Here is a 13,624-nt window from a genome sequence, read left to right as displayed (position 1 = left end):
TAGGGGTATTTGCACTATGCCCCTTTCATGTTGGAAAGGGGTGTTGATAATATTGGTTAGATAAATGGAACTAGTTGATGTTCTTGAAGAGACTGACCCCTCCGGGTTTCAAGATTTCTGGCATAGAAACCCATCTGGAGGTTGTAGGTTTCTGGAAAGTAATCCTGGTGCTTAAAACTTTTGTGGAATCTCAGGTAAACTCCTGGGTGTTCTTTAGGATTGTCAGGGATGATTTTGGTTGGAGTTTTGCAAACCATGGTAATTAGCAATATCTAGCTGAAGCTTGCTTAAGAGTAGCCTCTGAAATAGTCTCTCGATTCTATTTGAACTCTCTTAGCCACTGATACCTTAATTTTGTTACATCTCTTTTCCCCCTTCTAGTCAGGAAGGTGTTGTCAATTCCACAGTCCCAGGATCAAGTTCATCCCTGGGACTCATGTCCCACATTGCTAGGGAAAGTTTCACCACTGGATGACTTGTGGAGGTATTGTCAATCCCATGCTGCCAGGGTCAGGCTCATTTCTGGGACTCATGTCCCGCATCACCAGGGGGACTTTTACCCCTGGATGTCATGTCCCATGTAGTGGGTAGGTGTTCTAGTTTGCTAGCTGCTGAAATGCAACACACCAGAAATGGATTGGCTTTTAATAAAAGGGGATTTATTTTGTTAGTTCTTCAAAGGAAAGGCAGCTAACTTTCCACTGAGGTTCTTTCTTACGTGGAAGGCACAGGATGGTCTCTGCTGGCCTTCTTTCCATGCCCCTGGGTTCCAGCAACTTTCCCCAGGGTGACTTCTTTCTGCATTTCCAAAGGCCTGGGCCGAGCTGCGAGTGCTGAGATGAGGTATGCCAAGCTGCTTGGGCTGTGCTATGTTGTGATCTCTCATTTAAGCACCAGCCAATTAAGTCAAACGTCCTTCATTGCAGCAGGCACGCCTCCTAGCCGACTGCAGATGTAAATCAGCAGCAGATGAGGTTCACGTACCATTTGCTCATGTCCGTAGCCACAAAACTAGGTACGCTCACCTGGCCAAGTTGACAACTGAATCTAAGTACCACAGTAGGGTAAAGATTTTCCTACAGGCTTGGATTTAGAGACAGAGAGAGAAGCCACATCAGAGCAACAAAAGAGGTTTTCTAGAAATAACTCTTAGGTATAACTATTGGTAGGCCATAACTATAGGTAGGCTTAGCTTCTCTGAAACAGAGAGAAGCTTCACAAGAGCAAGCTTCAAGATCAGGGTCTTAGCTTATTGACTTGGGAATCTCCAATGTTTGAGACACTATCAGAGTTAAAGCGTGAGAGTTCCATATTTTTTTTTTCCAATTCCTCAAGGGAATTTGCCAATACTTTAAAATTATCTGCCCACCATGCTCTGAATGTGTCCGGATATTGTATTAAGCTATGCAGAATTACAAGCCCTCATTCCCATTCTAGAGTCCATGTGTTTGGGTTGTTTAAAGGAGCTATCATGACAGGTTGAGTTGGATTATGTGCTGCAGAAAATTTAGGTTTTGGACAGCATAAACCTTTCTTCCTTTGGTCTCATACAGTAGGTGAAGTTCTAAAATACAGACAATATCATCCTTTACCTTATATTCTAATTTATCTGTCCCAACACAGTCAGCTTTGTTCTTATAGCTAATTGAAAAGTTTCATCTCTTTTTCTGCTTCTTTTACAGTTGTTGTACATAGTAATGTTGACTTTCAGAGCTGCAGAACTCCAACTCTGAATCTTAGGTTTCATACAAGTAGCCAAAGTTCCAGAGAGATACAAGATTATACATATATGTAGTATAACACCTCAAAATCTAGAAATAACATTTACAGCTCTGGAATAAATATGATTGCTATAAGAGATTACAATCTAGGCCCCAATTTGCTTATAAGTATTTTTTAAAAGAGACCACACAATGTTTGTTCTATTGTTTCTGGCTTATTTTGCACCACATAATGTCCCCAAGGTTTAATCACCTCATTGAATGCCTCACAACTCCATTCCTTTCTGTGGCAGCACAATATTCCATCATATGTATACACTATAGTTCGCCATTCTACTTCTCAGTTGGTGTGTCCTTTAGCCACTTCCATCCATTGGACATCATAATGTCCAATGTCAACAATCTTATGTTTCACATTGTCCTCACTTAGTTGTACAATCATCAGCACTGTCAATTTTAGACAATTTGCATTGCTCCAGAGAGAAAAATAACTGATAAATATACTCTCACCAAATAGAAAATTCAAATCTTGCCTTAAACTCTTGTGCTGCCCCACCCTCCCACCCCAGTTATTTACCCCGGTATTGCTGTGGTGCTTTCTTAATGGTATCTTTTGAATCAGTGTACCAGTTGCTTCAATTTACCAATTGTGTTTTCATTCTGTATCTGAGAAATATTTGCCTAACCCAAGGTCATGATGATGTTCTTTTTTCTTCCTAAGAATTTAATAGTTTTGACTCTTATATTAGGTCTGTGGTGTGTTTTGAGTTAAGTTTTGAGTATGGTGTATATTAAGGATTTTAGTTCATCTTTTTGCCTGTGACTGTCCAACTGTTTAAGCACCATTTGCTGAAAAGACTGTTGTTCAAAATAGAAAAAAAGGCTACTAGTCAAAAAAATAAAAATCTACGTATCATATAGTTAAGGGTTTATATCTTGGCTCTCAATTATGTTCCTCTGGTCTTTATGTCTGATCTTATGCCAGTATCTATGCTATCATGATTACTATAGTTTTGTAGTGAGTTTTAAAATTAAAAATAAGTTTCCCTACTTTATTCTATTTCAAAATTGTTTTGGTTCATCTAAGCCTTTTGCATTTCCATATAAATTTTAGAATTAGCTTGTTGATTTCTGGAAAAACTCTACTGGAATTAAGGTAGGGATTGCATTGAATCTGTTTATTAGGTATTACATTGAATGTGTTAATTAGGGAGAGTTGCTGTCTTGATACTCTTGAGTCTTCGGATCTATAAGTATGTGCAGTGTCTCTTAATTTAATTTTTTTCTGTTTGCTCACTTTCTTATATCTCACATAATCCTCATACTTGGATTCCTTCTTTGTTCTGTCACACTGTTGTTGCTGAAAATTGCTGCTCTGAAATCTATATGAGGACCCCAGTGCTTCAGAGAAAGTGCTTTATTTTATGGCCACCAAGAAAGGAGACAGGAGTAAGAAAAAAGCTCAAATCTGTCTAGAGTCTAAAGAGTCTAAGGAGTTTAGGGTTTGTATGGATTCAAACAAGAGAAGGTGAAGAGTAACAACTAAGCTAAAATAGCCATTATAATACAAGTATAAAAAACTATTGTATGTAGAGGAGTGGAATCAGCCATTTCAATAACAAGTATAAACAATTATAATATGGAAAGGAATGGAACTAAGCTAAAATAATCATTACAATAATAGCTGTAAAAGTTGTAGTCCTTGGTTACATTATTATCCTTGAACAATTTTTTTCAGAAATGGTTTGCCAATCATAAAATTTCTAAGAGTTTGTGTAATATAATACATGCTTATTTTGCAATCTCATTTGTTTTCTAGTCTGCCGTACTCTAGGATCAAAATTATTTTCCCTCAAAATTTAGAAGATCTGGCTCTGTTGTCTTTTTATGAAGTCTGATGGCTGAGAGGTCTATTGTCAACATTAAATATTTTTGTACATAAGCAGCCTTTTTTGCTTGGATACTTTAGGGGTTTTCTCTTGGATTTCTGAAATTTTAGCGCTGTCTATACACGTTTCCCCATTTCAGTTAGATGCCTTTTTCAATCCTAGATTTTTAACTTAATTCATTTCTAAAAATTTTTACTTTTTTTTCTTCTAGTCTTTTCTTTCTTTCCAGAACTGCTTTTAGATAGACAGTAGAGTTTTCCTAACTTTGCTCTTTATCTCTTAATTCTTCATAGTGTTCAGCTACAGGTTTTTTCCTCAGTTTTCAAACTCTGTATTTTGTAAACAAGTCATATGTTTAGTTTCCAAGTCTTCAGGCTTTTTCCCTATCAGCTTATTTTTGTTTAATGATGTGATATCTATTACCTTTTTGAAGCTACTAATTTTACATATTTAAAGTTACCCTCAATTTTAGGGACAGCTTTAAGTCCCAGTATTATTTTTTTGTTTCTTGAATTATTTTGCCTTTATTTCATGATGATGGTTTTTCTTAAATGTTAATTCTTGGTTTTGTTCTTCTCTTTGCATTTGAACTTCCTAGTTTGTCCTTGGAAATCTCTTCTGTTTGCATTGCTTACTTCCCTGAGGGGGTGGGGCGTATTGCTGGGTGTATGTGCAGATACCTTTCCTTCTGAGCGTATGTTCTTTCTGTCTCTTCTCATGGTCAGTAGCAAAAGGTTAATTTCTCTGGTCCAATGCCACTGCTTTAGCTTTGTAGCAAGTAACACTGTCACTTGCAGCTTAGCTTAAGCAAGATGATGGAACAGAGCAGAAGGCCCCACCCCAAATATGGCCACTCTTTATTCATTCTACCAATCCCATCCAGTAGGATAAGACTTATTGCTTCTTCTTGTGTGCACTGGCTCTGGTATCTTTTAGATTTCTCTAAACTGCTCCTACCTCCTCAGCTCTCTTTTATAGGGGTTGTGAGCTGTAGTTTGTTTTGTTTTCAGAAAGTTTTTTTCATTTTACTATTATGAATTATTTTATCATTCTTCAACATTCATATCCCTCATTCCTATTGTTTCTCTTATTAAATGTTTCTGTTTAATTACTTTCCTGTATTGTGGTCTCCAAGAAGAAACATGGTTCATTTATGCATATTTTGGTAGTAAGATTGAAGTATGTATACATAAAAGCTGTCTGATACTGATATGATACTGTTTTTCCACGAAACTTGTTCAGATCTAAAAGTAAAAGATTTCATGCATTTTTGCTCCTTTCTGAAGTTAAAAAATAATTTGTTTTTCAATAGTAAGAATTGTTATTCTTTTCCCTGTTTTGTGGGTGTTAAATTTTTTTTTTTCCTCTCCCTCTTGTTTTCCAGCTCTTTTGTGCCTTTCAAGATGATAGATATCTGTACATGGTGATGGAGTACATGCCTGGCGGAGACCTTGTAAACCTTATGAGTAACTATGATGTACCTGAGAAATGGGCCAAATTTTATACTGCTGAAGTTGTTCTTGCTCTGGATGCAATACACTCCATGGGTTTAATACACAGAGATGTGAAGCCTGACAATATGCTCTTGGATAAACATGGACATCTAAAATTAGCTGATTTTGGCACATGTATGAAGATGGATGAAGTAAGTGAAAAAACACTTTAATTCAGTACTTCATAATTTTGAGCATAGTTAAATTTGGTTTTGCTGTATAACAACCCAAAAGTGATAATAAAACTCTAAATTAAAACATTTTCTTTACTAATCATTCAGCAGGCTTTAAAGTACTTTATTAGTAGATTAGAGACACCAGAGAGAAATCTGAACTCAGATAACTTAAATTATTATCTTCCTCTTCCTCATAGAATGTTGACAGGCATTTATTGCCAGTCAAAACTAGCTTATGTGTCTAATGATCTAGGTGAAAAGTACAACACAAAATATAAATCAAGATACATGGATACTTCCATAACTATTTGTTATTTATTTCTGTATTTTTCCCTAAAAAACATAGTGTAAAGTAAAATAAGAAATCTTTTACCACCTCCTCCCCACTCCATCTGTATTAACAACAGAATTATTTTGAGGGCATCATTTATTGTGGTGCTTTATTTGTTGGAATAATTCATGTTATTATTAATAGTTTCAGTAGTATTAACCTACTACTATTAGCTAATTATGATATAAATTTATTTTCATTGCAAAATTTATCCCATATCTTTTCTTCTAGACTGTAATTCTTGATAGGCAGGATCATGTTTTATTTCTCTTGTTTTCTTTTGTTTGATCTAGGAAATGATTTGCATATATTAGATTTTCTAGATGTTTATATATTGACAGCAAACTAGGTCTCATCCTTTATATGGTTTTCATAACCTTCCAATACGCTTATAGCTGATCTTATTTCTTGTTAATTAAGACTTTTATTTTTAGTTAAGCTCTTTACCTCTTAACTTATTCATGCCACCTATGTAACATTCACTTTTATTAATTTCCCTACTTTTATCAGCAGTCTGTCTTCTTATAAGCTCAGCGCAGATTTGACCTCATCTAGAAAGTTCTCCCTGATAATTCTTACCTAACTGATCACTCTTCTAAAGCTGTAATGTCCTATCATTTTTTCAGAATTTGTGCATACTTCATAGGCCATTTTTGTCTGTCAACCTAGCAAAAATTTAATATCCTTTCTTTGGTCTTCTTCATGGGATCTTTTACTGTGTCCTTTATACATTCTTCAAGGTTTAGTAGATGGGAGTATGTGATTGTACCTATACCTCTTCTTATGGTGTATAGCATAATATAATATGAAATGATTAATAGTGAAAATTACCTTTAATGAAAGTGAAATAGGAAACAATTTTCTCATAGACACTAAACTTTTTAATGTCCCAGTATACACAATGAAATGATGTTGCTCCACTTTCATAGGTATATCCTGATTTTAATGAAACCCAAAAGTTTTTAATGCAATATGCATACTATATAATCATCCACATTTTACAGTCAGTGGTTCACAGTATCATAAAACTAACTGTGCATTTGTCATCAGTCAATTTTTGAACACTTTCATTATTAAACAAAAAGAATAAAAGTAAAAAGAACACTCACAACATCCCATACTCCCCCTACCCCATTATTTATTTTTTGTTTTTTTTTTTCCTTATCTGTCCATACACTGAATAAAGGGAGTGTCAGTCACAAGGTTTTCATAGTCACACAGTCTCACATTTAAAGTTCTATAGTTATTCAGTCATCTTCAAGAATCGAGGCTATTGGATTACAGTTCACTAGTTTCAAGTATTTCCCTCTCGCTATTCTAATCCCCCCAAACTGGAAAAGGTTATCTATATACTGCGTAAGAATACCCTCCAGAATGACCTCTCAACTCTATTTGAAATTTCTCAGCCACTAAAACTTAATTTTGTTTCATTTCTCTTCCTCCTTTTGGTCAAGAAGTCTTTCTCAATCCCATGATGCCAGGGCCTGGCTCATCCCTGGAGGTCATGTCCCAAATTGCCAGGGAGATTTATACCACTGGGAGTCATGTCTCATGTAGCAGGGAGGGCAATGACTTCACCTGTGGTGAAACCCAAAACTTTTGAGTGTAGTGGCGAGTGCAGAGAAATAAATCATACCTCATATTTTTAGTGGGGTAGAAACAGTTAAAGATAGAAAGGTATAGAGTTGGAAAGTTGGAATAGAACAGAATATTGTAGTTACAAAATAAAAAGAATGCTTAATTCAGCTATTTTAAAAATCTTAAATTCTCTTTACAAGGCAAATAAAATAAAATATTAAAAATAAAATGTCTCATCTAATTTTATTATTTTTAAATTCAGGTACAAATAGTTGAGTTAATTTTACCCCTTGGTTCACAGTTTGTTGTCATTAGAAGTTTACACAAAGGCCCCTTCTTCTTTTTATTTTATGTTTTCCTTACTTCAGTTTGTTCCCTTTTTCTTTTCTTTAAAAGGCAGCTACTGTCATGTGTACATTATGCCCTTGCAGACTGTTATTAGAATATACATGTGTATTCCCAATTTGTATAAATAGTTTAATGATATGGATATCATTTTATTCACTTTTTTCACCTAACATTGTTTTTGTATCTTTCCTTGACATATGTAAATCTAGTTTATTGCTTCTTATTGTCTCATAGTAATACCATCTCCCTACCAGTTTCACTTATTACTTCCCCTGTTTTGGATTCCTAGGTCACCTCCAGGTCCCTGCTATGTGATGAACATCTTCATATGTGTAGCATGTATATACTGGCAAGGGTTTCTCTGAGTACAGAACTAGAGCATAGATGATTGTATAGAGAATACATAAAAATTAAAGTGTTGCTTTAATTCTCCAGAATGGCTGCAAGCATTTATAACCTATTAGTAATAATGCATGAAAGAGATCCTAGTTCCATATTCTCACTAACCCTTCCTATTATCCTCTTTCTAAATATTGCCAATTCATTGATTTCTCTTATAACAAGTGATGTCAAATCTCTCTTCATATACTTGCCAATCATTTCCCTTTACCCCTGTTGTGCTGGTTTGAAAGGATCTATGTACCTAGAAAAGCCATGTTTTAATCCTAATCCCATTTTTTGGAGGCAGCCTTTCTTTTAATCCCTTTTCAATACTGTAGGCTAGAAACTTGATTAAATCTGCCTCACCCAGTTGTGGGTATTAACCTTAGATTAGAGGAAGATGTGACTGCCATTCCGGGTGGTTCTTGATTAGTTTTCAGGAATAGTTTTCTGCTGTGGCTTGCAAATACCAAACACGTTGGAATGTTTTTTTTAAGTGGGTAAGGGGAAGATTTTGAAGGAGTTGTGAGGAGCTTGATAGAGAAGGTCTAGAATGCTTTGAAGAGACTGTTGGTATAAATGTGGACGCTAAAGATTCTTTTGATAAGGCCTTAGACAGAAATGAGGCATGTGTTATTGTAAACTGGAAGGAAGGCAATCCTTTTTAAAATAGCAGATAATCTGGCAAAATTGACTAGTGGCATTGGCTGGAAGGCAAATTTTAAAAGCCATAAACTTGGATATTTAGCAGAAGAGATTTCCAAAGTAAATGTGGAAAGTGCAGCCTGGTTTCTCCTCACAGCTTAGAGTGAAATGTGACAAGAAAGAGATAAGCTGAGTACTGAACTCTTGGGTACAAAGAAACCAGAAATTGATGTTCTGGAAAATTCTGGGTTTCCAGGAAGGGAGACCCCACAGCATAGTACCCCACGTGAGGATTTAACCAAATGTGGAACCAGTCAGCCATTTCAGAAAAAGCCAGGCTTGGAAATGGAGTTGTCCGGAAAGGATTTGTGGAAACTCCTTCTGTCTGATGGGCATGATCTGAGACCATTGCATAGAATGCCAACAAGAGTGTTGCAGTATCTGTATAAAAAGAACCACTGCCAGTGGGGACTGAGAGGGACAGAGAAAGGACACATTGGAGGAAAAGTAACTTCAGAGACAGAACTATGGAAGCTAAAGTCTAAAGTCAGGGAACCTTGGGCCAGGAGATCAGATACACCCAAGTACTTGGAGAGAGTGAGTTTCCACCTCTCTGCAGTGGAAAAGTGGCACCGCTTCAGCCTTGGAGAGAGGGTGGAGCACATTGCTTGGGGATTGAGGAGAGCCTGGCTGCCACCACATGGCAGGGTGAGCATGTGCCCCGGAGATGGCAGAGAGCTCAGATGCGACTCTGATGCTTGGAGAGGGTTGAGCCGAGAAAAAGTGGTCTCCCCAGTGTCCCCCAAGGTTGCATTCGGAGAGAGGCAGGCCTTGCTTAGGCCCTTGGAAAGGGTGGGACTGCCGCTTTCTAAAGCCCCAAAGATAAATGACTCCCAGACTTTAAAATCTAATGGAGTTTGCCCTGCAGGTTTTTGAAACTCCTTGGGTCCTTTGACCCCTGTGTACCTTCCAGTTTTTCCTTATGGAAATGGGTATATGTATCCTGTGAGTGTTCCTCCTTTGCCTGTTGGCAGCGAATAACTTAGTTCTGAGTTTTATAGGTCCAGACCCAAAGGAGAATTTTTGCCTTAGAACAGACCATGCCTGTAATTAACTTTGATCAGAGATTTTGTACAGCTTTTAACTTTGTACTGCATTTGTATTGTTACTGAAATGGCTTAAGGCTTTCTGATATTGTGATAGAATGAATATATTTTGTATATGGGAAAAACATGTCTTTTTTAGGGTCCAGAGGAAAGAATGTGCTGTTTTGAAAGGATTTATGTATCCTAGAAAAGCCATGCTTAATCCTAATCCCATTTTGTGGAGGCAGCCTTTCTTTTAATCCCTGTTCAGTACTGCAGGATGGAAACTTGATTAAATTATATGATTTGCCCAATTTTGAGTATTGACCTTGGATTAGAAAGAGATATGACTCCACCCAGGTGGGTCTTGGTGATTCTTGATTAGTTTACTGGAATACTTGAAAAGAAGAGTCATGGAGGGAGTCACTTTTAGAGCCATGAGAACCACTAGAGTCCATGTAGCCAGAGACCTTTGGAGATGAAGAAGGAAAATGCCCCTGGGGGAGCGTCACGAAATAAGAAGCCTGGAGAGAAAGCTAGCAAACTAGAATACCTGTATGTATTCTTTTGGTGCCCTGTTAACGTGTAGAGATTCCTTATATAATCTACACACTGATCCCAAATATATTGCTATACTGTCTTTCAATCGTCTACCAATCTGTGCCTTTATTTGAACAGAAATCCTTACTTTGTTGTAATCAAAGATAATTTTATTTTTTTTAAAAGTCTGAACTTTAAAAATGCTAATTTTTGCGCAAACAGCATTTCTTAAATAAATTAAAATTAGTGCTATTATATAGTGTTGAAGAATGAAAGAATTTTTGTTGAAAATGGTAGTATGTAGAATTTATAATTCTGTTGTGTTAATCATTAATATGAATAGTGTTATTGCAAGTTTAGGTTCATAATTTGTTTTGTTTGATTAATGAATAAAAGAAATGTTCAAAGTTTCGTTTTCATTTGTCTTTAGAAGGGATTGGCAGACTAGGGCACAGGGGCCAAATCTGGCCGTTGGCTAGGTTTTAGCTGATGTGCTAAGAATGAATTTTATATTTTTAAAGGGTTGCTTCAAAACGAAGAAGAATATGCAACAGAGACCTCATATGGCCCACAAAGCCTAAAATATTTGCTCTCTGATCCTTTTCAGAAAAAGTTTGCCAGTCTCTTATCTATAATACAGATATGGATGCTTGGATCATTTTTCAGCTATTCTGGCTTTTTATAGAACTTTATGCTATAAAGAGGCGCAAAAGTAAAATGCAACTCTAAAATTATAACTTACAAGGGCTAAAATAATTTTTTTGTCATAATCAAGAGTAATAGTGCCTCACTAAGTTCTATAATTGATAAATTGTGGGTTGCACAGTTTTTGGGAAGCCTTTACTCTTTCTCTCACAAAAAACAAACAAACAAAAACAACCCTTATCTGGATGTGAGAGTCATAGTGTAGTTTATTTAAATATAAATATGTCTTAATGACAGGTAAGAAGTACTGCCACTTAAAATAACTTGAATTAAATAGAAAAGATGGAGTTTACTCTTTGCCAGTTGTTATGTGTTTCATAGCAACTTTAGCGACCTTTTAAGGCACATTTATTTTGAGTTATCTGAGTAAAGTTCAAGATTTTATCCATTAGTTTTCTAGCATATTTCAAGTGTTTAAATTGAGGCTGTAAAATTTAAAAGCTAATTGGTAAATGGTTAATGTTCTTAACACTTTTACAAATTACATCAAATTTTAAAACATGTTTCTACTCATGTTTCTGAAAAACCTTGTTTTCTCAAAACTGTACTTTACAAAGAACTAGTTTATAGGAGCAGGCATTCAAAAATTACTTAGCTTTGTTAACGAGAGACCTAATGAAAATAATAACTGGTATCCAAGGAGGTAACTGGGATAATCTGGGTCAGCAGCTTTTTGTAGCTTGTGGTCACTGCAGCAATGAGGCAGAAATGGGTTTCTAAGCCAGTTGGGCAGTTTTTTAGATCAAATGTAAGAAGAAGCAGGACCTGCCACTAGCTAAGACTCTTACAAGGCAAAGTGTTTGCCTCTCTGGTAAGGGAGCCCTTGGTGCAAGTCCTCATTTTTAATGTTTAAAATGAACTGAAAAGGCTCCTGCCTGTGAAGCACTCAAGCTGAGGCTTTTAATACTTCTGATAATTATGAATTTCATTTACAAATATTCTTTTCACTTTCATAGGAGACATTTTGAATGATTTCTAAGGTCATCTTCAAGAGTTGTGATTGACCAATCTCATGTTTTCTGTTAATTCCATTGACTTATGATATATTTTGTCAGTTATAAAGCCAGGTATATTTAGCAAATGCACACTTAATCCAATACGTCAAAAATAATTTTGAGAAACTTTTTGAAAAGGTGTGTGATCACTTTTCTCCTCACTTTAAAACCATCCTGCACATTTCTGCCACCTAATGAGTAAAGTTCATTCATACTTCTAAACTTGTCATATGAAGCATCTTATGATATGACCTCACCTTCTGTTTTACCCTCATCCTCAACAGTTCTTCTTTTACACCTTATGATTTGACAGTCTTGAATGACATATAGCTGTTTCTATACCATGCTATTTAATGATTCCTGGTCTTCTTATATTCTGTTCTTCTTTCATAGGAGACAGTCTACCTGGCACATTCCTAATCATATTTTGAAACTCAGTCTAGAGTTTGCTGTTTGGGGCGTGAAGACTGTTGAGGATGACTACTGTGTCCTTTAGACATACCTCCTTTTTATAGCATTCTCTTTATTTTTTGATACTACAAGGTGTTCAATACTTGTATTTTTTCTGTCCCAGCCCTAGTATCAAACATTTCTCCAAAGAGCCCTGATTTCTTTTGTTTGAGAACGAATGATATTTAGAAATAAATATTTGGGTACTAGATGTATTTACTGCTCCTGGAATGACATTACTTTCAGGCCCTCTCAGCGGATAGAGCTGGAAAATATGTATTGTATATACTACATATACTTAATCTACATGCAAACAAGTTAATATTTAGTTCTATATCTATTGGTATATTAAAATCAAATTCTGTATCTGTGCTACTGCATATTAAAAGCCGCAAGTTAATACTGACCCCTCTGATTCCAGTGTAATATCACAGGAGTCAGCCTCCATCCCCAATCCTTTTTATTTTTCATTTCCTGGACAGTGAAAAAGCTGCCTGTCATCTCTAGTATATTTAGTTACGTATAATTTATGTCTTTTTATGTCTGGCTTATTTCATCTAACATGTCTTCAGGGTTCAATTTTATTGTTACATGTACCAACACTTCACTTCTTTTTGGGTTAAATAATATTCCATTGAATGGATTTACCACATTTTGGTTATCTACTTATCTGTCAATATATGCTTGAGTATATCAACTATTGTGAATAATGTTTGTGATGAACATTGGTGTGCAAATATTTGTCCTCAGTTCCTGCTTCCAGTTCTTTTTGGGTAAATATCTAGGAGTTGGATCACCAGGTCATATGATAATTGTTTAACTTTATGAGGAATTACCAAACTTTTCCGTAGTGTCTGTAGCATTTTACATTCCAGATAATAATGTGTGAAAGTTTCTAGTTCTCCACATCCTCTCCAACACTTGTTATTTTCAATTTTTTTTTTTAGTAATAGCCACTCTAGTGGGTGTAAAGTGGTATCTTGTAGTTTTCATTTGAATTTTTCTATGGCTAATGGTGTTGAGCATCTTTTCATATACTTAAATGCCATTTGAATATCTTCTTTGGATAAATCTCTCTTCAAATCCATAGCCCAATGTTTTGTTGGGTTGTTTGTATTTTTGTTGTTGAGTTGGAGGTGTTCTTCGTATATTCTGAATATTAAACCCTTATCTGATATATAATGTTAAACTAATAGCAGCCTACTTCAACTAATAACAACCTAGAATAGTATAAAAACTTTCTACTCCTATATAACTTTGTCTCTCCCCCTTTATATTGTTTCATAT

General features: G+C 35.7%; 1 protein-coding gene across 1 annotated transcript in view; it reads left to right on the top strand.

Annotated features, from left to right (window-relative positions):
• ROCK2 (Rho associated coiled-coil containing protein kinase 2) overlaps positions 1-13,624 on the top strand; it is a 206,317-nt gene that overhangs the window by 128,764 nt on the left and 63,929 nt on the right. Inside the window, exon 5 of the mRNA XM_077153221.1 lies at positions 4,995-5,255. Within this exon, the coding sequence (XP_077009336.1) occupies positions 4,995-5,255 (261 nt within the window). The remainder of the gene's footprint in view (positions 1-4,994; positions 5,256-13,624) is intronic.

This window comes from Tamandua tetradactyla, chromosome 3 (genome assembly GCF_023851605.1).
Source record: "Tamandua tetradactyla isolate mTamTet1 chromosome 3, mTamTet1.pri, whole genome shotgun sequence".
NCBI lineage: Eukaryota > Metazoa > Chordata > Mammalia > Pilosa > Myrmecophagidae > Tamandua > Tamandua tetradactyla.
The sequence above is the reverse complement of the archived record's forward strand: the minus strand, read 5'-3'. Positions and strand labels throughout refer to the sequence as shown.